The sequence below is a fragment of the Cinclus cinclus genome, chromosome 27 (assembly GCF_963662255.1).
Source record: "Cinclus cinclus chromosome 27, bCinCin1.1, whole genome shotgun sequence".
Classification (NCBI taxonomy): Eukaryota; Metazoa; Chordata; class Aves; order Passeriformes; family Cinclidae; genus Cinclus; species Cinclus cinclus.
Window position 1 is genome coordinate 1,923,941 of NC_085072.1, and position 23,693 is coordinate 1,947,633.

At 55.1% G+C, this 23,693-nt stretch overlaps 1 protein-coding gene across 1 annotated transcript in view; it reads left to right on the plus strand.

The window, feature by feature from the left end:
• The window catches only part of PLXNA2 (plexin A2), a 127,647-nt gene that overhangs the window by 50,390 nt on the left and 53,564 nt on the right, over positions 1 to 23,693 (plus strand). The window contains exons 4-6 of the mRNA XM_062509370.1: positions 18,796 to 18,896; positions 21,996 to 22,119; positions 23,333 to 23,486. Coding sequence (XP_062365354.1) covers positions 18,796 to 18,896; positions 21,996 to 22,119; positions 23,333 to 23,486 — 379 coding nt within the window. The remainder of the gene's footprint in view (positions 1 to 18,795; positions 18,897 to 21,995; positions 22,120 to 23,332; positions 23,487 to 23,693) is intronic.

The window sequence follows — 23,693 nt, forward strand, 5'->3', positions numbered from 1 at the left end:
GTGTGGAGTATCACTTCATTATTGTGGGCTTTGTGCAGACAATGTGCAGGAGCTTGTCCTGCTGGATCTTTTCCCTGTGAGGACTGCGAGGACTCCTTCATCCCTGGAAGTGTTTGCCTCACCCCTGGCAGTGCCAAGGCCAGGCTGGCCAGGGTTTGGAGCAGCCTGGGACAGTGGGAGATGTCCCTGCCCATGGCAGGGGTGGCACTGGGTGGGCTTTAAGATCCTTCCCAACCCAAACCATTCCTGGGTCTATGACTCTGCCAAGTCCAAGCTCTGTCCTGCAGTGCTTCCCCTGGATCAGGCTTTTCCTGGTTTCCTCAAAAGCCTGGGACAATGTGGCACTTTTCTGGTGGCTGTGTGGGCTGAGAGCCCCCCAGCACTGATCTCCCCAGGCTTCCAGCTCCTGCTGGGGCTGACCCTGAGACTCTAAGGGGCAGAGGGATTTAATAGAGTTCAAATCCACCCTGACCCTTAAACCCTGAGCATCTTCTGCCTTTTTCTCCTTTTCCACTGAAGGTTCTGAAAAATTCCCCCAGATGAAGTGGAGCTTGACTCAAGCTCCTGCAGGTTTCAGATAGGTTGAAAATTCTGGATGTGCCCCGGGGAAAGTGGCTGGAATGGTCCTGCAAGCTGGGACTAAATATAAAAGTTAAGGCTGGCTGTAAAGCAGAAAAAACCCCAACTTTTTGTGAGTTTGCTCCAGCTCTCCCTCCTCCTCCTCTGGAAAAATATTTCCCACTGTAACTTTGCTGTGGCAAAAGATGTTGACATTTTCTGGAGCATGGGTCTGGAGGGAAGGACACAGATTTCTCTGGGATGTTCCTGGAGAGCACATTCAGGAAATCCCAAATGGAAATCCTGAGCACAAACCTGGTGCAGATCCTGCCTTTCTCAACAAGAATCTCCTCCATCCCCGAGGTCCCTCCAGCCCCATCCCTGCCCTGTCCCAAGGAGCCACTTGATAACTGTGGCATTTCTGGCTGATGCTGGGGAGGGGAAGGAGCTCCATCAATAATCCTGTATTTATTTGAGCAGCGAGCAGGAATGTGCCTGGCAGACTAAACACTGCCTGCTCCCCCTGCACCGGGGGCTGCCCCAGCCCTGCCCAGAGCCCTGCTCAGGACTGGCCCTGCCAAGAGTGCTGGGGGCCAGACAGGGAGGGGGAACAGCAATCCTGGCCTGGAGCTTTCTGTGTGGGTGTTAAAGAAATTATTTTTATTGTAATCAAGCTTGGAACGTGCTGCTCGCACAGGGGGATTGTTGTTTTCCCTCTTTATTTTCCCTCTTCCTTTTCCACCGATTTCTCTGCAGCAACCCCCACCAGCCTGTGAACATTTTGCTCTGCTCTCCCAGATTTATCCTCCCTACGAGATGGAGCAGCAATTTCACCTTTTAGATCGGGACTGAAGCACAGAGATGCTGTGTGACCTAGCCTAAGTCACGCAGGAAATCTGAGAAATCCCCAAATCCTCAGTCCCAGAGCCAAGGGCCATTCTTCACCTCACTGCTGTCCAGGTCTCCAATGAGGAGAATGAGGGAAGAGAAGGCACAGGGTGTGGTTTGCAGTGCCAGATTTTTTATGAAGACCCCATCAATCTGGGCATCACCTTCCCGACTGCAAATATTCCTGTGAACTCCTGGGAGGGAACCTTTAGAATGGATACAAGCCCATGAGAAGCTGATTCCAGTGCACAAACCCCCTTTGGAAGCTGCAGCAAGCACCCCAGCGCCTGTCCCCGAGGGGGATGCTCCTGGCAGGGCACACAGGTGTGCTGGGCACCAGGGCTGGGTCCTGGGGAGCTGTGGGAGCTCCTTCCCTCCCTGCAGAGCAGCTGGAAGTGGCCGCAGCCAGCGGCGTTTTTCCAGGCTTGGCTGAGCAGGGCTGATCCTTCCTGGCAGCCCTGCAGGTGCAGAGAGGTTTTCGTGTGAGCTGTCACTGCCAGGCTACACCTGGGAATATTTATAGACTCCGGGAACTTCCTCTCTTCCCTCCAAACCTCCTGATGCTCTGGAAGAGCCAAACTTCTGGGTTTGATGGCAAAAAAAGCAAAGCTCGAGGGGGGGGGTTTTGCTGTTCCTGCCTTGGAGCCCAAATTTCTCAGAGCATCCCCACAGCTCTGTCCTTTCCCAGGTAGAATCAGAACAGATCCTTCATTCCAGCTGCAGATGGGACAGGGCAGGGCAGAGAATGGAGCTTGAAGCTGCACAGAGGGTTCACCCAGCAGGTTTGAGCTGTTTGCAAAGGGAACAGGAGCACGCCGTGACCCAGCCCTGCTGCCAGGACTGCTCAGCAGCCTTGGTCAGGGACAAAAGGGGAGTGCTGGCTGTTTGCTCCTCTCAGGAGCAGGAGAAGGCCGTGTTTGGGATGGTGGCTGTCCCTCAGTCGCTGCCCCGGTTTCAGAGGAGCTGCACAGGTGCTCTGGAGAGTGCTGGAAGCTGGCATGGGAACGCTGCTTTGTGTGGCCTTCAGATGGAGCAAAATACTGCTCCAAATGTGCATTGCTGAGGTCAGGGGGCCATGGAGGTCAGACAGGAGGAGGAGGAAGGTTTTCAGGGAGCTGTTTCTCACTTTGCACCGAGTCTGGATGGGTCTGGGGGTATTTTAAGCCACGAGCACTCTGCTGAAGTTGTGCCACCAGCAGCCCGGACACGTTGCCTGATCCCCTCCTCCCTTGCTCCACTTCAGAGCGTGTCTCTCCAGTTGCTCTCACTGCACACATTCATCTGCTCCCTGCCCTTCTGGCTGTTTGATTTGCGCTCCCGTTCCCTTTCAAACAGAGGTGAGTGGGGAGCAGGAGCTGCGTGGGGCTGCAGGACCTGCAGGAGACAGCACTGCAATGTCAAGGTGCCAGAGATGGTTTCAAATAATTGAATTAAAAGACCCTCTAGGAATCCCATTCCAGCAGTAGAGGAATAGGGAGGGGGACAAAAAGGAGCCCCAGGCAATGAGGGTGTCTCAGGTGCTGAGGTGGGTGGAGGTGGAATGAGATGAGCTTTAAGGTCCTTTCCAACCCAGACCATTCCAGGATTCCCTGATTCTAAGACTCTCAGAGGCAGGGATGTGAAGCCCTTAAGGACCCTGCTCGGTGCCATGGCCTCCAGTGACACATCAAAACCGAACTGGCCAAAATCCCTGGAGGTTTGGGGCAGGATTTCTCAGGGATTGCTGCCTGCCTGGTTGGTTGGGCAGTTCTGGAGCTGGGGCAGCCCCTGGGGACCTGTGGGGAGCAATTCCCACCCAGTCTGCTGGAACAAGGACAGCACTCAGCACTGGGGACGTTTCCTTTGCCTCCCGCAGTTGTTTTGGGCTTTTCCCCATTCATTTAAGTGACTCACAACTGTCAGTGCCTTGGGTGCTATTAATACCTCACTAAGAGCCGGATTCTAAGTATTTTTATTTTTATTTTCTTTGTGGAGGTGCCAGGGGAAGGATGGGTTTTAACAAATAACTCCTCCTTGTGTGGCTGAGCCTTGGTGCTAGCGAGCAGACAGTGCTGCCCACAAAAACAATTTGCTCAAAATCCATCCAAAAAGAGCTGACCACACTTTTATTTGGAGAAGCTGTGCCAGAAGCACATTCCCGTGCCTGCAGAGAGGAGAGTGCAGGCTCCAGTCAGTCAAAAAGGAGCTGGATTTTTCCATTTTAGGTCTTTGCATGGTCCAGGCTGGTGGCCTGGGATCCAGCTCGTCCCTGGCACCTCGTAGGAGCAGGATGCTGGAGGAAGTCTTGGACTTGGAGGGGAAACCTCCCTGAGAGGCAGCAGGACATTGGGGGCTGGGTTTAGGCTTTGTTTGGGTGATGCAGGGGATGCAGCGATCCAGAACTGCAGGATCCCATCCAAAAAGGACCTTGAGCCTTCAAAGTGAGTAAGGGGATCACAGAATCACAGAATTCAGAGCTCGGAGGCGCCCACAAGGATCACTGAGCCCTGACCCTGCACAGGACACCCTGAAATCCCACCCCGTGCCTGAGAACAGCATCCAAACGCTGAGCTTTGGTAATTTTAGGGGTATTTTCAGCCACGAGCAGGATTCTGAAGCTGTAGCACCAGAAGCAATGGCTCATTGTCCCCTGTCCTCCCTGACTCCACTGCAGAGGGTGCTGCTGGAAGTGCCCAGGGGCTGGGGGGGCTGGTTTGGGGCTCTGCCTGTCCTTACTGGGCTGCAGGGGGACCACTGGAGCAGAGAAAGCCCCCAGAGCAGCCCCTGGGTCCCCTCCCGTGGTGTCTGTGGGGATGGAGAGCAGCTCTGTCCATCCAGCTGGGGAGGGGACAATGGCCCTGAGGTCCCAGCTGGCCATTCCCCATCCTTCCCTTGCTGGATGTGCTCCCCAGACATACCCAGACATTTTCCTGCTGTGGGTCAGTTCAGACTGGAGCCCCAGTGGCACAGCAGGGTTTGATGTGGGGTTTGTGTCACAGCACCAAGGGATGGGGGACAGGAGGCTCCTCCTGAGCTCCCCGTTGTCTTTGGGTGCAGAGCAAGGAGTGCAGGCTCCAGGCTAGGTTGTGTAAATCTCGGTAGAAAGCCGTTCCCAGCTAATGAAACCCTGGGAGAGAGGGATTTGGCTTCCCAGCCCTCAGCCTTGCAGCAGAGGCTGGAATAAATCCATCTCCACTTGTGTGTGGGCTGCTCTGCCCTCTGCCCCAGCACGGGGGTGTTACTGGGGGAGCAGCCCCAGGTCAGCATTTGGTGCATCTGCACCTCAATAATTTCAGGTGATAATTATCTTCTCTCTTTTCTTTTTTTTTTTTTTTTTTTTAAACAAACAGAAAAAACCTGCCATGCAAAGAAACCTGGCCTTTAATTCTTGCGCAGGAAGGGAGAGCAGCCATGTAAATAATTCTGCCTCCCCCTGCAACCCGCTGGGCTCTGGGCATTAATTCCAGGGGCCAGGGCTGTTAAGGAAAGCTGTGAAACGAGGGATCTGAGATAAATGCTCCTCATCTCCTTGGTGTAGCTGGGATGTGCCTGCCACAGCCATGGATCCCACTCGGGGTCACGTTTATTTGGCTGTGCCTTTATTGCTCTAAGTGTGAATTTAGCAGCTCCTACCGGGTGAAATATGATTGTCTTTGTGCTCCACGGCCAGGCTGGGCTTTGCTGAACTTCTGAGCGCAGCTGCTGCAATATTTGGGTTTATTAACACACAGACAAGGCAGGGGCACAGCCCTGGGATTCAGCTGCTGGATTTGTGCCCAGATCTGTCCCTTCTCTGCAGGTTTGGGGTGATTTGGACACCCAGGGCTGGCTGCCATCCCCATCCCTGTGGTCACTCTTGTCCCAGCCCATCCTTGAGCTGAGCCTTCTCTTCCCTGCAGGCACTGAGGCAGGAATTGCTCTGCCCTCTTCTTTCTCTTGATTTATCTGTTTTTTCCTCTCCTGTCTTGTCTTTCTCACCTATATGTATCCATATATCCATATATCTATCTCCTTATATATTTGTCCAACAACTGAGATGCAAATCCAGCAGTGTAGAGGCATCCAGGCGCATCTGGGACAGCACAGGCTGCTGGAAATATTTCCAGAGTTTTGCATTCCCTTTCCCCCTGCCTGTCCCAAAGAACACAGGGGTATCCTGTGCATGTAATGAAGTCTCTGAAGGGTTGAACAATATTTATTTTCCGCCTCTAACTAATCTTTTTTAATGCTTGACAGCGTCATGTTCTGTAATTGAATGCATTTTATTTAGAAAATAACATTTAGTGCCACTTTGGATTTCCAATTATTCTTCAATCGGACTTTGAGGGCTTGATGTCTTTGTCACTTGGATGTGTGCAAGAGATGGCAACATCAGAGCAGACAACAGGAAATTATTTCCACTACTGATTACTAGGCTTGGGAGGAAAATATGCAGGGACAAATTTAGTCTCAGCATAAATGTATGAAAATGAGTTAAAGCATTGCACCAGCAGCAGCTCTGTGCTGTGGCTCGGTGCAGATGGGAAGAACCAGCCTGGCTCATCCTGCAGGTTCCTGCAACCCCCAGGGAATCTTTGGGAGGAAGGGAAGGGAGAAAAGCCTCCAAGGAGTGGGAGCTGCAGTGATCCCAAGTGGATCTGTCTGTGGTGCTCGGGATGGGCTTTGAGGGCTTTGGTGACACCTGCCCAGTAAATCCATTACAGAGCCCCAAATCACTGCCTGCCAAAGGAGGAGCTGCCTGCTCCCACCTCGTGGGTGCCCTTTGTGCTCCGAGAGGACACAGGGGTTCGATCTGGAGCTGTCAGGGCAGGTTTAGGTGGGATATTTAGGAAAAGGTTCTTCCCCCACAGGATGCTGGGCACTGCCCAGGCTCCCCAGGGAATGGGCACGGCCCCAAGGCTGCCAGAGCTCCAGGAACCTTTGAACACCACGCCAGGGATGCCCAGGGTGGGGTTGTTGGGATGTCTGTGCAGCGCCAAGGGCTGGATCCCTGTGGGTCCCTTCAGCTCAGTGTATTCCAGGATTCTCTGATCCTTTCCCTGCCTGAACAAAGTGCTGGCGAGGCTCCCCCTGCGCTGCCCGCAGTGCCCAGTGGAATTCCACAGCCTGGGGATGGAGAGAGAGTAGCAGGATGCCCCTGTTGGTCTAATCTGCTCTTGGAGTCTAAACCATCCCTTCAGGGCTCCTCTTTAGCCTTCAGACAAGCCTGGAATCTTATCAGAGGGTGAGATGTCCAAGGTTACCATGGGCAGGGCCAGCCCAGCTCTGCCTTCCCCACGGGAAAAGCAAAATGCATTTTTGTCAGAGCAGTAAACTGGGAGAATCCAGTGAATTCCCCAGTCTCCAATGCGAACAACGCGTTACACTTCAGCCCAAACTGACTTGGTGTGCATGGAGGGGGGGAGGATCACTCTAGAGTGATCAAACCTTGTGTTCTTACAACCCTTTGTGTTCCCTGGGCTCGCTGTGGCCCTGAAGCTGGGCCGTGCTGTCTCCTGAGGTATTTCCTTGGTCCTGGCTGACGTGTCCACGTGTGGTAGCAGACCCTGCCATGGGACACTGGGCTCCTTCTGCGGGCAGAAGGACTGAGAGCTCATTTTCCCTCAGAACTCAAGAGTTTGGGATATGCTTAGGAGGGCTCATTCCTCACACTGGCGGTCAGGTTCCTAAATTATTTTTGACAGCCGCATGTAATGATATACAAATGGGAAAGTGATGGAGTAGCAGAAAATTGACTGGCAAGGACAGCGTGATGGAGTTGGAGAGCAATCCCTGCTAAAAAGCCGTGGAGACTGCGGAGTGTTCCTGGAGCAAACACGGAGCAGAGCCCTCGCCAGGCTGTGGAAGCAGCAATGATACCACTCCGTGACCTTTAAAGCTACTTAGGGCTCTCAAATGCTTTGGATTTTCAAGGATCTATAAAATTACACAAACTGGCCATGCTTGGGATGTTCCTCCCAGGTTTCTGCAGTGTTTGAATGATTTGAAGAACCGTGAATGGCTCAGAAAGGGGGAATTGAGGGTTGCTCGTGTCCCTGCCCTGTGTGTGGCAGACCTTTGTGGCTATGGAGAAGATTTGAGCAGGGTCTGGGACGGCTGTGCTGAATCTCCCTGGCATTGCCGCAGAGCTCACTTGGCAAGGCAGCATCCCATGGGATGTGGGCTCTGAGGGACGAACCTTGCAGCTCTGCCAGCCAGGGTTCAGAAATCCTAGAGTATAGAGGGGACCCACAGGGATCATCCAGTCCAAGCCCTGCACAGACACCCCAAAATCCACCCTGCACATCCCTGAGAGAGGTGTCCAAACGCTCCTGGAGCTCTGGCAGCCCTGGGGAGCCTGGGCAGTGCCCAGCCCTGTTCACCCACTCTGGGATGTGGGATGCTGTGCTGAAAAAGCAGAGGGAATGGGCACTGAAGGAGCCAGAGGGGCTGGATGGCATCCTTCGGTGCCCAGCCCCTTCTCTGGGCAGAGCTGCTGCTGGATAATCCTGTCAGGCGCACGCGAGGTGCGGGGCAGACTCGGGGCTGGGCCATTGAAACGTTGCCTGCGTGTGCCAAGAAAACAAACAGAAAGGACCAGTCAAAGCTTTTCAGTGTCACTGACACCCTTGGACGTGCCAGAGCCCGGAACAAAGGTGGCATTGAGGCACAGCACAGCCTGGGAGGCTGCAGGGAGCAGGCAGATGCGGGGCTGTGCCCACCCTGCTGCGCCGTGGCCACTCGGGCACGTGGGACCCTCGCAAGGTGGGTGGCAGGACACGGCCTGGGCTTGCTCCTCAGCAAGGAGGGCAAGTTAAATGTGGCCTCCACATCCCCCAGCGTGCCAGGGGTGGCAGGTGGCCAGGGACCGAGGGGGTTCTGTAGGGACAGCAGAACATTCCTGCTCCCTGTGCCCAGGCACAAGGCAAAGGCAGCTCCAGCTCTGCCTCCGTGGTGGCAGGAATTCAGTGGCTTTGGGACACTGGCCCAAAGTGACACAGAGTGCTGCCAGCGATTTGGGGCACACCTGAGCCCTCCAAAAGTGCCAGGCAGGGACCGTCAGCCCATCAGGGTCTCGGTAAGGACAGCCTGGGGATGGACACAGGGCACTGCTCTGGGGATGGACACAGGGCACTGCTCTGGGGAAGGAAAGGATGGGGATGGACACAGGGCACTGCTCTGGGGATGGACACAGGGCACTGCTCCGGCCACTGCTGCCCCTGTGCTGTCCCCATTGCACCGCCCTCCCCAGCACTGCTCCCTCCCCATGAACTGGGGATAATGTTTCCTCGCTGCTGGCAGCAGCTGTGCCCTGCTGGGCTGGCTGTACCCACGGTGCCTGTTCCAGCAGGGCAGCAGCTCCTCTTTAATCTCCAGGCACGCTGGGAACGCGCAGCTGGCCCAGGACACCTCCAGGGCTTGGGGACTGCCAGGTGTGACCCTGGTCTGGCACTTTGGCTGCTTTACTCCAACAGAGGAAAGAAAGGGTTAATCTCAGAGCCCCTCTGGAGAGAGGGAAATAACCCCAGGGACCCTGGCGTCCCTCGCTGCGCTCCAGCTGCCTCCCGTGCATGTGCTGCTCATTTTTCATACTGAACACAGCTGCCGCCAGCAGCTCTGTCCTACCCCTGTTCCTGCCAGTTTTATGAGCAAAGAATAAAGAGGGGGAGCACATAAAGCACCGAGATTCATTTGCCAATTGTCAGGCTGCCGGGGCAGCAGGGACAGAGCCATGGCGGGCACCTTTTCATTAACAGTGCTCTTTATTCATCCCCCACAAGCTGCTCTCCTTTCTGGAGGAAGGGACCTGCTGATGCTCCTGTTCTTATCATGGTTTTGGCCTGATTTGCTGGGTGGGATGAGAGGTGCTGCCTTCCCTGGGATCTCTCCCGGGGTGAAGGCGTTGCTGTGCTGAGATCGATGCCATCAGCACAGGCTGAGCACCGGGGGCTGGCAGAGCCCCCTCTTCCTTCAGCTGGGTAATTAGGAGCTCGGAGAGAGGGGGAAGAGAGGTCACATGTGGAGTGGGACTATTAACCCCATTCCTTGCCAGCCACCCTGCAGAGAAATGCCCTTGGAGCAGCTGCTCCAGCAGTGGCTCCCAGCAGGAAGGCAGCCGAGGTGAGGGAAGACCTTCCAGGGGGATTTGTCCCCACTGGGAGCTTTGCAGCTGACAAACATCATGCCAAGGTCCAAGTGTGGTCCAGAAGTGATGGTTTGATGTCTTTCACGAGGCAGAAAGAGCCACCCTCGTGCATCCCTGTGCCCTGCTCCCTGCCAGAGGCAGAAGGCAGAGCAGGTCATGGATCCGCCAGTTTTCCTGGTTTTTGGCATTCCCAAGTTGTCCTTAATGAATGATCCCGGCAAGTGTGCACAATGCCATCCACTTTCAGCCTCCTGGGGCAATGATTCCCTCTTGTTCCCAGCCTCTCTGGGAGCTCAGGGCTCCCAGTTCCCACCGCAGTCTGTTAATTTTGTCCTCTCCAATCCCTTCCAAGCCCAGAGCTTTTCCTGGAGCTGATCTGTAGGTAGGCTCAGCAGCAGTCTGCAGGATCCCCCTCGCAGTCTGTTGGGTCTGTTGCTGTACTGACGCCAGTGATATTTATGGAAATGCATGCAGAAGTTCCTCAGGCTCTGATGGAGCAGAAATCGTTTCATGGCATTATTTGCCCAAAATGCCACCGTTCTGAGCTCTGGATCCGGACAGTGAGAAGCTGATGTCAGAGCTCCTGCTCACAGCAGGAGCTGATGTGGCTTCCAGGGACAAGTGCCTCTGCGTGGCAGCCCTGGGAGCATCAGTGCAGCAGTTCTGGAGTTTGCGTGGGAGCTCGGAGCTTGTACCAGCCCTGCCTTTGTCACAGCAGTGCCACAGCCCCAGAGCTGCTCTTTGATTCCACATCTCCCATGCAGCAAAACAGAAGCTCAAGGAGAAGCAGGTAAAGATCAAAGCTGAACCCTCCACCCAACCTTCTCTGGCTACAAAAACCATCCCAGCTTGGGTTTCCTACAGTGGGAGGCCCTTGGTTGTTGTTTCCACTTTCCCAGGGGTTGTGTTTGCTCTGGGAGCAGGGAGGGAGGGCAGGGGGTGTTTAAAGCACTCACTTGTGGTGGCACCACAAATGAAGTCATGTCCCAGGGGATGGGGATGTTGTGGGGAAGGTTTGCTGGGTGAAAACCGCCGTGCTGTGACTCGTGACCCAGCAAAACCCCAAATTGTGTGTTTAAAGTAAACCCCAGGCTGTAGCTGTTTCCTTTGCCTCTGTCTTGGCACGCTGCCCTTGGCTCCTCGGATCACTCATCCTGTGGTTAGGACTCACCCCACTCCTTAGGAAAGGAATGTTAAAGGGCTGTTGTGTAAACCAACCCCTGTCTGAACAGGCTTCGTTTTCAGTGTAAATCTGCTGCAGGGAATGATTTAACCTTCATCGATTTTTTTTTTGTATTATTTCATTAAGTAAGATTTATACAGGTATAGTATTGGAAAGGTCATCCATCCCCTGAGCTGTGGGAAGAGCCCTAAGCATTCTTCCCTCTCCACTTGTTTTTTTTTACCCCTGGTTTCAGCTAGAAAAGCACTGAGCCTGGGTTTTGTTGCCTTCCTGGAAAGTGAATTTCTCCCTGCCCCTCATTCCCACACTCAGTGAATTCTCCAGCAGCAGCGTTTCAGCTGGAGCACCCTGGGGCTGCTGTGTGGCCTTTCCCCAAGGGATTGCATCCCAGCTGGATGAGAGGAGGGGAAGCAGGGAGTTATTCCCCTCCTCTCCTCAGGAAATATGAAATATTGGATCTGCAGCAGGGACCCAGGCTCTGGGCTCAGGATATTTGGATGCTCCACTGCTCCTGTAGCCCTGAAATGAGAAATTCTGTCTCTCTTGTTTACGGCTATGTGATGAGGCTGAGTGAGGGTTGTTTTTTGGGTTTTTTTTTTTTGTTTTTTGGTTTTCTTTTCAGATATTAAGATCCTGTAGCAGCAAACATCAGTGGTTTGCCAGCACAGCCTGGTTGTGCTTCCAGTGCTCTCTTTATCCCACAGCTCTGAGCATCCCCAGCCACCCAGGGCACTCCAGCCAGGCATGGAGTTCCACAGCATGAGGCAACAGAGCTGGGAAGGAGCTTTTGCAGCTTTTCTAGCATTAACCTGTTCTCCAGGGCCTTTCTGAACCCTGAGAACAGATGGCTGGGCTGGAGGCTGAGATGCAAGGACAAGGGACTGGTGTTGACATTACCTTTACCAGAGTGCCTTTCATCATTAGCATGTAAATGCCAGCAAACAGCCAGGAATTATCCATCTATGATCTCTTCATCAGAAGAGGCCTCTGATCAGGTTAATCTCACTTTCCCAGGGTGGAAAGGAGGATGCCGAGCAGCTGGACCCACCAGCAAGGGGAAGTAGAGTGAATTTCTGAGAGGGAAGGATGCTGCGAGCATCAGGTCTGAAGTGGCTCGTCAGTGATTGCTTTGCCTCTTGCACAGCTCTGCCAGGGCTGAAAGAGCAGCGCTGATGGTGGTGATTGAGCCTGATGGGGCTGGTCCTGCGGGCCAGGTGCCCTGGCACACCTTGGCTGGGTGCTGAGCAGCCCAGCTCTGCTGTGAGCAGGAGGGAAGCTCCCAGCTCGGTGCATTTTTCATCCTCTCAGTGATCTCCTCTCCCTCTTGAGAAGCAGAAGCCAAAGCAAGCATGGAGGAGGGTGGAGGAAATGTGTTTTAACAGTAAATACGGCCTTGTTATTTATCAATGCAGAGTAATTGAAGCAATTTCATGTCGGTTTTAAATGCAGCGCCCAGGGATCTAATCTATCTGTCTAATATTAATGGGGAATATTTGCTTGCCTCATTCATTCATTACTGTTTTCATTAAGACTCTAGTCCCATTTACGAGTCTGTTTGTCATTTTAAACTCTTCTGTTTTATCTTAGCCTGCCACAATCCTTTTTAACAACTTAAGTGAATTCGTGAGTTGCAGGCTGGCAGCTTGGGGGAAGGGGCTCTGCTGTCTGGCGTGTGCTTTTGCTGGGGAGACAGGAGAAACAGACGGCAGGCAGCAGGCTCCGAGCCTTCCTGGGATCCACACCCTGGGGATTCTGGGTTTTCACAGCAGAGCTGTGTCTGTTCCTCCCAGCACGGACGTCCCTGCTCGGACACGGCTGCAGTCACTCCAGCTTTGGAGGCTCCATCATTTTCGAGCCAGTCCAGAAGCTGCTCAGAGCAGGGATGTTGTTGAGGAACGCTCAGGGTGTTCCCAGCTGGGTGCTCTGGTTCCTCACAAGGTGTGTCTCCCCTCTAAGGCACCCCCACCTTCAGGGTATCACAGAATCATGGAATGCTTTGCCTTGGAAAGGACTTTAAAATCCACCCGGTGCCACCCCTGCCACGGCAGGGCCACCTCCCACTGTCCCAGGCTGCTCCAGCCCCAAAGTCCAACCTTGGGCACTTCCAGGGATCCAGAGGCAGCCACAGCTGCTCTGTGCCAGGGCCTGCCCACCCTCCCAGAATGGAATCTCCTCCCACTGCCCAATGCCAGGGGCTCTGTCCCTGTCCTTGCTCTCCTCCTGGCTGAGTCCCCACAGCCTGGAGCGGGGAGGAGCCCAGGGAGCATCACCTGCAGGGCTGGGTGGGCAGCAGGGCTGGGCATCCCTGAGCTGGAGGCGTCCAAGCCTAATTAGAGTCCCGGGGAAGGGGAGCATTGTGCTGTTAATGACTCTCTGGCAAAATGTTCTGACTAAAACAGTAATTTTAATAAGCACAGCCCGATTGTGAGTGTTCGTTGAACACCTAATTACATTGGTTACTGCTCCAAAATGATTCTGAATTCTATTTTTGCTGTTTTCTCGCCAAATAGAGAGGGGAAGAAGCACACACTTTATAATTATTCACCTTAATTAATTTTCTGAGCTTCTGGTAAAACTTTTAAATGGCTGCAGGGAGCACGCCAGGAGTTCCATGGCAGCCAGGCAAAGCACAGAACGCAGAGGCCGTGAACTGATGCGAGATGAAAGTTTGCTGTGCTGGATTGATCCCCACCTGAGCCCAGAAGTTTTGGAAGGCTGTCCCCCTTTTATCCTGATTAATGAGTTCCCCTGAGGCCTGGGCTGATCAAAGGGCAGTGCTCATCAGCTGGTGGCCAGCACGCTGGGGAGCCACTCGTGGTGGCAGCAGTGATGTCCCCTGGCAGGAGAGCAGGGAGGTGCCCCTGGCTGCTCCAGGAACATCATCCTGGAACCCAGAGCAGCTCAGAGGGGACTCCCACAGGAGCAGGGAGCTCCTGGATCATGATCCTGACTTCCAGGAACTCATTTGACCCTTTTTGTGCAGTCAAGAACAAAACCACAGCTCCCCATGAGGTGTGGTGGTTTTCCAGGGGTCCGGGGATGTGGATCCATCACAGCAGAGCCCTGTCCTTGTTGGGGAGACCTTTAGCATCCCATTCCTCGTTACTGGCACGTGTACACCTTCATCACCCCCTTTTCTTGTCAGGGAGAGGTTCTGTGGGTCAGTTCTGCAAGTAACTGAGTTCTTTGAGTCCCGAAGGAGATGGATCTGCTGAGGCTCCTGTCCTCCCCAGCTGCCATCCCTCTGTGGGGACCCTGAGCTGTCACCAGCACCCCAGGGGCAGGAGCAGCTCAGAGGAGCCAGGCAGGAAGGAATGTGTGGCTGCACCTCATCATTTAATCCATGGCTTTTGCTGCATTTGCTATTCCAGAAGCGCCTGTGATTACCTCAGCCAGGTCTGTGCTCCAGATTTTATTTCAGCGCTGAAGATGAAGGAATTGCTTCCCGATTTGGTGCGTGCCCGAGGTTTTTGCAGCTCTGGAGGCAGCGGGCACACGGAGATGGAGGCAGCCGTGAGTCCCTGGCCTCACAATTCCCAGCTGCAGATGGTCCGTGCGAGGCAGGAGGCAGAGCTGGGGCTGCCAGGGCACTTTGGAGCAGCGGCTGTCACACAGAGCTGGCACTGCTGTGCCAGTCTGAGCAGGGGGTGGATGCCAGGGTGGGATCCCAACGCTGGGCTGAGCCTCCAGCCACAGCTGGGAGCCGAGGGAAGGTGAGGGATGGCACAGCCGGTGCCTGTGCCAGGCCAGGGGGCACCTGCCCCTGTGCCACCTCCTGCACGGGCCCACCCTGCGGCCCGGAGTGTCATTGTCACCTGCCAGGGGCAGAGGAGGAGCTGCCAGAGCGAACAGACCGAGCATCCCATGAACGGTCACGTGCTGGAGATGAAAACCCATTTCCCCTCCTGCAGGTTTGAACCAGACTCTGCTGCTCCTGGGAGCGGGGCTGGGATCTCTGCCTGGCACTTTGTTATTCCAACAAACCCCGCTCGGATGTTCCATATTGATGTGATGATTAACTCGAGCCGTGGTAAACCACAGGAAAGCGTTTGTCTGCAGGAGCCCGTGTGCCAGAACATGAGGCTGCTCCGAGCCCTGCCGGGATGCTGGGCCGGATGGATGGAGGAAACTCTGGCTTGAGGACAATTTTCCTGCTTGAGCAAGCCTCGCTTCAGGATATTTGCTATTTTCTCAGTCTTTCTTGCTTCCCAGAGGAGGCTGTCCTTGCTTTCATCACATCCCTGAGGAGCCTGGCACGGTGCAGGGAGGTTCTGAGGGAGCCAAGGAGATGGGAATGTTTGCAGAAGATCTGATCCCTCACTCGGGGAGTGATCCGGTCCCCTGTGCTCCAGCACAGCTTGTCCTCCTCAGACGTTAATGAGGTTCTTACAGCAGCAAAGCCGAACCCACTGCAGAGGTTGCCTGGATCAGAGTTGAAGGGGCTCTCTCCGCGTGCATCCGCAGCGCTGTAATTAAATAATCCCCTCGTAGCCATGGCAACGTTGTCTCCGTGTCCTCTCCCACTCGCTGCTTCTCTGCCAGAACTTCCAGGCGTTGATTTGGTTCTGACAGCCCGGCGGGGGCCCCGAGAGCCCTCCCTGCTGTGCTGGGGAGCAGAGCTGCCCCTGCGGGAGCTGGACCTGGGCAAGAGCTGCCCCTCACTGCTCCTGCCTGCTCTGAGCCTCCCTGGGGCACGGGGATGGAGGCTGGAGCCGTTCCCACCCTTGGGAGCTCCACAGCATCCTGGGGATGCTCCTCAGCGATTTGTGGGTAAAAGTCTCCCTTTCCCCTCCCCTCTGTGTCCTGGCTCTGCCCCGTGGATGCATTTCCCACATCCCACTCACTCCTGGTCCTTCCACACTCCTTGCTGGCATGGTCTGGGTGTGTCTGAGATCTCCACGAGGCAGGAACAGCAGTTTCCAGGTAGGAATTTCCACAGCCTGAGGCAGATTGCACCCACGCGTCTTGCTCAGCAAAGCCAGAGCGTTCCTATCCCTGCACACTGGGATTTTTCTTGGCAAGGGTTTCCAGCAGGATATTCCACCTGGAGCTCTGCGTGTAGGCACAGGAGGAGGAGCAGTGGGAAGGGGAGTCTGTCAAACTTTTTACAGCTCTCTGGGAAAGTCTGACTTTATTTTCCCTGTCACCCTGACACATTAATGGCTGTAACTGAGGCGTCCCCCTTGCTCCTTCCCACACTTTTTCATGTCTCCTGCCCCAGCACAAAGCAGAGTTTTGTCATGAATAAAGGAAAGAATCAAATCTCATTGGAAAGTTCATCAACTTTGGGCTCCTGCTCAGTGAGTGATAGATGGCTTTAATTACACTGAACTAGTTGGCATCTCTACCCCACTCCCCAAAGTCATTAAAAATAGATTTTCTGTTTGAACTCCAGCCCCCCGAGGGGTCTGTGGGCAGCCTGCCGTGGCTCTGAGATGCTCCAGGGGCTCTCTCCGGCCAGGGGAGGTCACAGGCCTGGGCTAGTAGCACGCTAAAGCTGTGGAAACTTTGCTTTGGCCGTTTATTTTAGGTATATATGTATGTATGTATGTATGTATGTATGTATGTATGTATGTATTTGGAACTGGGTTCTTGCACTTATTTGCTCTGGGGGCTGGCAGAATTAGAATTTGTGTGGTTTGGAGAGTCTGTACTGATTTTTTTTTATTTTAAATTTATTTTATTTTGCTGATGTTATGTGTCAGGCAGTTAGGGACAGTAATAATGAGGCTTTATCACTGAATGGTTGAGCAGCAGGTTCATTTGGCAGAGAGAGAGGAAGAGAGGTCATGGTCGGGCTGGGGGGAGCAGGGCTCTCAGGAGCCAGGAGATCCCCCAGCAGTGTTGGATTCTTGGCTGTTGTCCTTCACACAGATGCTCCTCCAGAGACATTGTTCAAAACCCTCTGTGTGGCTTTTAAAGTATTATCATGTGCAGGAGCCGCAGCTTCCGAGCAGAAAAAGAAACGAAGCGCTCAACATCAAATCATCTCTAATGAACTCTTATTCACATAATTCCTCCCCTCTGTTATTTATAGAGCGCAGCGAGAGCATCCAGCTCCTCACAAACATGAAACGAGCCCTGAGCTGCATTTAAATCACGGGGACAGATCCTGCCAAGCCTCCCTTTGTGGCTACGAGCAGGGGCACCCACAGGCCTGGGGGATTTTGGGGCTGTCCTGACCTCCAGGCTGGGTCAGAGCTCAGCATGCTGGGCTGATTTTAGGGGAAACCCAGTAACCTCCCTGGGTCCTGTGCTGGCTGGTATCTCCCACAGGGGATGCTGAGAGCTGTGGGATGATTGTTTGGTTTGAAAAACGCATGTTTGCTTCTGGTTCTGCAGCCAGGAGCAGCGTGGTGGCTGCAGCACTGGTCTGAATTGGGAAATGCTTGGTGGTCACTGGGGTGGGATGGGTGTGGGCAGTGTCAGGCATGGGTAAGTCCTGGATGGGCCATCCTGGGGGGCTTGCTCCCACCCCACCTGTAAAGTGATTTTTGCTCCTCAGAAGGGAGAGGCAAAGCAGCAAAACACACAGATCACCCGTGGCCACTCGAGGCGCAGACCCTGCAACCCAGGCACACTCTGCAGCCAGGAATCAAACCCGAGCCCTTTCCACCTCTGATCCTGAATTTCTCTTCTAAAAGCTCTTTCCATCCAGGCAATCACAGCTCTGCCCCTCACCCCCCCCCCCCCCCCGATTTCCAGGGTCCCAAACCAAACCCCACGGGCTCCTCCTCGGCGAGAAAACACCAACCCCGCGCCTTCCCCGGGCGATTTCTGTTTCAGGAAAAGCTGTTGAGTGGGGCTGAGGAAACAAGAAGAATAGCAGCAGCCCTATTGGTGTCGTGCTCGGAGAGGAACTGGGTTCTCACTGTGTCAACAGCACTTGGCGTGACAGCGGCCGTTGTTTGGGGAGACACTGCTCCTTTCAGAGCGGCTGCTGGGAGCCGGGTGCTGTTTTGACGGACAGAGCCAGAGCCATCCAACAGTTGTTTGAATTCCCAGCCAGTTGCAGGCATCGCTCCTGGGGCCCGGGAGCTGCAGGGAGGATTATCTGCAGTGCTCGGTGGGAGAAATGGGAATAAAACCACAGAATCGTGGAATGGCCTGGGTTGGAAGGGAGCTTAAAGATCACCTGCACACCTCCCACTATTCCAGGTTGTTCCAAGGTCTGTCCAGCCTGGCTTTGAGCACCTCCAGGCATAGGGAGTCCACAAGCTCTTGAGCAACCTGTTCTGGTGCCTCCCAACCTTACAGGGAGGAATTTCTTCCATGTCTTGTAGAGGGACACTAGAGTAGCTCAAGACAGGGGATGCAAACCCACCCTTCTGCTGGAGGTGACAAAGGATGGTTGGAAAGGTTAGAGCAGTTAAAAATGCTGGAGGTGGCATAGGACGTGTTGGAAAGGTTGAAGTGGTTAAAAAGGTTAAAAATGTGTTTGCTGGAGCCGAGCAGTGACCTGTAGTTAAAGCCTGGTGTCGTTTTGAAGCCTTTGGGGGTTTCAGTGCTGGTAAATAGGTCAGGACCGTGCTGCACCTCAGCATCAGGCAGGACCTTCCTGTGTGCTGTGGGGAGAGGTTTACGGCAGCGTTTGGGGCTGTTCCCACCTGTGCTCCCCTCTGTGGCATCCCTGCCTGGAAGGGACAGGAACCCCCAGTGGGTCGGGACTGGGGGCCCAAGTGGCTGCTGCTGGAAGGGCTCAGAGTGGCCACAGCAGTGAAACACCCACCCAGACTAAACAAGCTGCCAAAATCCCAGAGATTTCTTACCTGCAGCAGCTCCCCCGGGGGAAGGATGAGGCAGCCAAGTGTAAATCAGGGAGGAGAGGGCTCAGCTCCAGCCCCAGGAGAGGCTCTGGCCAGGGGGGTCCGACTGGGGCTCTGCATGCCCAGGACTCACCCGAGGGACGGGCTGAGCTCATGTCTCAGTCTCCAATAATTCCAGTTCTTGGATGTCGGAACGAATTCGTTTCATCGTGCGTGGCTGTTGCGTTCTGTGGCTCTGGGGCTGCTCTGGCTGCGCTGGGGGAGAGCAGCACTGAGTGTGTGTGGTTCCCTTGCAGGTGTCCCGGGTGCCCGTGGAGTCCTGTGAGCAGTACACGACCTGCCAGGAGTGCCTGAGCTCGGGGGACCCCCACTGCGGCTGGTGCTCCCTCCACCACATGTGAGTCCAGCCTTATCCCCCTTTCCCGGTGATAAAAGCAGCTCTCGGAGCTGCCCAGTACCTCCCACACAAAACAAATGAGGCTGAAGTTGCTTAAATCAGTTTTTCTCTCCTTTGGACGTTCCCTGCAGTGCAGCTCCAGTGCCACTGGAGATCCCTGAGCTCCTGGGGAGAGGTGAAGGAAAATCAACTCCTGCTTCAGGAGCAGTGGGCAGGGTGATGTGGGCACAGTGGAAAACCAGAATTTAATAAACTGGTGGGAATGAAGACCTGGTGGTTTGCACATCCCTCCTGGTGTTCTGCACCCTCCCGCTCTTTGCCCAGGCTGCAAATTCCAAATAACGTAGAATTTTTAAAGGCAGCAGCAGGCGTGATCCTGTGAGTGGGACTTTGCTCCCAGCGAGGTTACAGCAGCAGGGCAGAGCACGGGGAAAGCCCCAGGAGGGAGATTTAAATCCTGCAAGGGGAACTTTGAGCTGCTCAGGGGGTCCCAGCTCCAGCTGTTCCCGGGGGGATCCGGCAGCAGGGCTGGGAGCTGGCAGCCCCCTTCCCATCGCCAGGCACAAAGCGCTGAGGGTGCTTTTCTCCGGGGGGACTCCAGGAAATTCTCTCTGCATTCAGGAGGTGTCCGTGCCCTTCCTTTCTCTGCCCTGCCATAATGACGAGCACTTCCTAAGGCGGAAGGGAGACCACCGGGCAGAGGAGCCCGGGGAGGAGGGGAGAGCCTGGAGGAGGCTGGAGCAGGGGAATAGAAATCCCTGGGGCCCCGTGCCAGCTCCCGTTAATGCAGGGAGAGCGTGGAGATGGGGGAGGCAGAGTTCAGGGACCCGCACAGCAGCGCTTGGCCACTTGCCTGAGGAGCAGGTGCTGGAGGGGAGGGGGAACTGCAGGCTCCTCCGCAAATCCGGCCTGGATTCGGGGCTTTGGGGGGCACAGCAGCTCCCCACTGCGGGGTTGGGTCGTGGCCATGCTTGAGGAGGAGCAGGAGAAGCAGCTCAGCCCCTGAGCATCCCACAGGCTCCTCTCAGAGAGGGGCTGGGGGTACCAGCAGAGCTCTGAGCATCCCACAGCAGCGCCCCAGAACACTCCGTGTGTCCTTTTGGGGTTTTTTAGCTTTTTTCCTTTCCAAGCAAACCTGTCCAGCCCCACAGCTGAGCCACCTTTTGTGCAGTCATATCCAAAAGTCTTCACTGCCGCAGCTCCTTTGTCAGAAGGGAATTATTTCCATCCCTGGGCATCCCCATCCCTTGGGCTCTGCCACCCCTGGGTAGGGACAGCAGCGAGGGCAGGGGCTGCAGCAGCAGGAGCTGTGCTGGGGGCGTTTGGTGCTGCTCCTCTGCAAGGATCAGTGAGCACTTCCCTCATGCTAATGAGCTGAATCTTCACAAGCCACCTGGGAAGCAGGTAAAGGTTGTTATCTTCATTTTGCAGAGACAAAACCCTCAATGACAAGAGGAGAGAAAAGTGTCATTTCCTCTGCCCTTTTGGCCATGACATTTCAGCGTTAACCTATTCCTAAGAAGGGCTCCTCCCCTGATGGGATTTCTCAACTCTCCCTTCAAGCACCTGCACTTTGGAGCAGTGATCATTTTTTAGCCTTTTTTTTTTTTTAAGCTGTAAATAATTGAGTTTATCTTGCTGTTCCTCGAAGCCTCTGTCATCTTTGTTTGGAGTCCCCAAGTGCTGGAGTGTTTGTATTGAATTTGTCATCTCTCGCCTTTCATTCTCACCCGTTCTGGCTTCCAGCTGCTCCGTGGAAGGGTGCTGGGTCAGGGGGTGATGCTCACACGGCGTTTGGGGATGGCTGAAAGGGTGAGGGCTGGAGCAGGAGGTGGTTTGTACATCCTCTGCATGGACAGAGGGATCCTTTGCTCTTTGGGAGCGATCAGAGGCCTCCAGGAGATTGTTATAGGATCTCTCCAGTCCAGTGGGATCTGAAGCCAGCAAGACTTCCCCGTGCTGCTCTCTGCAAGTGTGTTATTGTCTCCAGGCCCATTTATCTCTGTTGGGGTGGTTGCCATAAATAGGATGATAAAAAAGAGCCATTCTAGCAAGTCAATGAGATAAAGGCTCCAGTCAAGAGCTCACTTTAGGGCTATCTTAGAGATTCACTTAAACCTCGATATTTCTTCCTTTGGCACCATTCATATTTAGCTCCTTTATGCTCCAAAGGAAAAGGTACAAAAGGGAGAGGGTGAGGAGAGCAGCCCCAGTGTTTGTTGGGGATCACGGGGGGGGTCTGGAGAGGGAAAGTGGAAGCTTCACTTATTTTAATCTAAAGCAAACGGCCTCACTCCCACTGTTCCATAGAATCCCACAATGCTTGGGTTCAAAGGGACCTCAAAGGCGAGTTTGTCATCTGCACCCATGGAGGGGGGTTGGAAGGAAAGGATTTTCCCCAAATGACACAAACTAGGAAATCCTGGAGGGATTCCAGTGCTGCAGTCTGGTTTGGAGCACTGATGGTCCTCCCTTGGTTCCCAGTGGGGGCTGTGCTGGGAACAGCTGAATTTCTCTCTGCTCCAAGGACACCTGCAGCAGAGAGCAGGGATAAGGAGCCATGCTGGAGCACATGGAATGTTAGGAGCAGTCCCAGCCACCTTGACATGCTCAAGGGCTTGGTCCCTGCTGCTGGGAATGGGAAGGAGCTGGGAGCTCAAGGCATGAGCAGCAGCCAAGCACTGCTGGCAGCAGCTGGAAGCTCCCATTCCTGGCCATGGCTCCAGGAGATGATTAGTGAGCTGTGTGGTTTTAATTATGACACAGGAATCATCCTGCCTGTTACTGCTCTCTGGTTTAGTTTGTGTGCAGATGATGAGTCCATGGCTCACCCCACAGCCCCAGCACCACCAGCGCATGGGACTGGCGGCTCTGCACTGTGTCCCAGTGCAGGAATTACTCATGGAATACTCAGACTTGGTGGTTTTGCTGATCACAGAATATTTTCCAGCACCCTTTGATCCTAACCTGGTGCCTAACATCTGCTCCCAGTGCAGGGCATCATGTCCATGGTGCCAGGTCCTGCCGTGGAGCATCTCCCCAGGGTTTGGGCTGTGTTCTCTGCTCTGGGCGGGTGTTTGCAGTGCTCCTGTGTGGCAGGTGCTCCCCGAGGGACCGGTGTGAGCGGGCAGAGGAGCCGTTCCGCTTCGCAGGGAGCATCAGCCAGTGCCTGAGCGTGGCCGTGCAGCCCAGCAGCATCTCTGTGTCCGAGCACAGCCTCCCGGTGAGCGGGGACAGGGGATGGGGAATGGGGGACGGGGGATGGGGGACGGGGGATGGGGGATGGGGGACAGGGGATGGGGGATGGGGGACGGGGGACGGGGGACGGGGGATGGGGGACGGGGGACGGGGGACGGGGGATGGGGGACAGGGGATGGGGGATGGGGGACGGGGGATGGGGAATGGGGGACAGGGGATGGGGAATGGGGGACGGGAGACAGGGGACAGGGGATGGGGAATGGGGGACAGGGGATGGGGGACAGGGGACGGGGGACGGGGGACAGGGGATGGGGGATGGGGGACGGGGGACAGGGGACAGGCACCTCCAGCAGGGAACACTCCATGCTCCAGCCTTTCCCCCTTCCCTCTAGCACAAATGTTTTCTCATGAAGTCACGCTCGCAGAGGGACAGGGGAGCCAAGGGGTCATCCGAGCCAGGGGAGAAGGTGGGGGGGGGGGGGGAGTGACAGAAACAAATTTCCCTTCCCCTGGTGCCTCAGCTCACATTTCTCTGGTTTCTGTAGCTGGTGAAAGGAAAGGCTTTGTTTCCCAAAATCTCCACTGTGAGCTGTGCTCAGGCCTGGCTCTCCAAAGTTTCCCAGCTGTTGCTGCCAGAGCCCCCCACGCCCCCATGGCAGCTGGTCCTGCTGCCTCCCCTCCTGCCCCCAGCACCCCTTGAAAAAACAGTGTGGGGAGAGGGGACTCAGCCCTCCAGGCACTGGTTTGCCATGGGACACTGCCCAGATGTGATGGGGACACTGCCCAGATGTGGTGGGGACACTGCCCAGATGTGGTGGGGACACTGGGGTCTTGCTCCTCCCAGGCCAGGGCGGGGTGGTCTCCCCTGTGTGTGCAGTGGGGAGGGAGGTCAGGGGTTTGAGCTCAGGGGTTTGGGGATGGTCACTGCTGCTCTCAGGGTCCTGGCACAGGCACTGAGGGTGGCAAAGCTTCTGTAAAGCAGGCAGAGGATAAAAATCTGCCATTGCCACCAGTCCCGACCTGCAGCAAGGTGGGTTTGTACCCATAAAAAACACCCTTGCCTTCCTTTTTCCTCCCCCCTTCCTCATGAAGGGGCAGCTGGCCACCAACTGTGGGCAGGTGGGTGTTCAAGGGGGTCATTTCGAATGGGAAAACAGCTGGGACTGGGAATCTGGGGGAGGTTTGGGCAGCTCTGCCTGCTCACAGCTCTGTTTTGCTCCCTCGTGTCCCTGCTGCAGCTCAGCCTGCGGGTGAGCGATGCTCCAGACCTGAGTGCTGGGGTCAGCTGCCTCTTCGGGAACCTGACCGAGGTGGAGGGGCAGGTGTCGGGCAGCCAGGTGGTTTGTGTGTCACCACCAGCCAAAGATGTGCCTGCCATCCCCGTGGATCAGGGTGAGTGATGACTCCTGGGCAGTGGCACGGCGTCAGGCAGTGCAGGGCAGCTTTGGGAGCGTGGCTGGAGCAGGGCAGAGCCTTTGGGGCTGCTGCTGGGGAAATTCCTGCTGCTGTCAAAGCCTCTTGAACCCAGGGAGCTTCATCCCTAGGGAATGCATCCCACACAGGCAGGATGGGCTGGCAGAGGCAGCAGTGAGTGCTTGC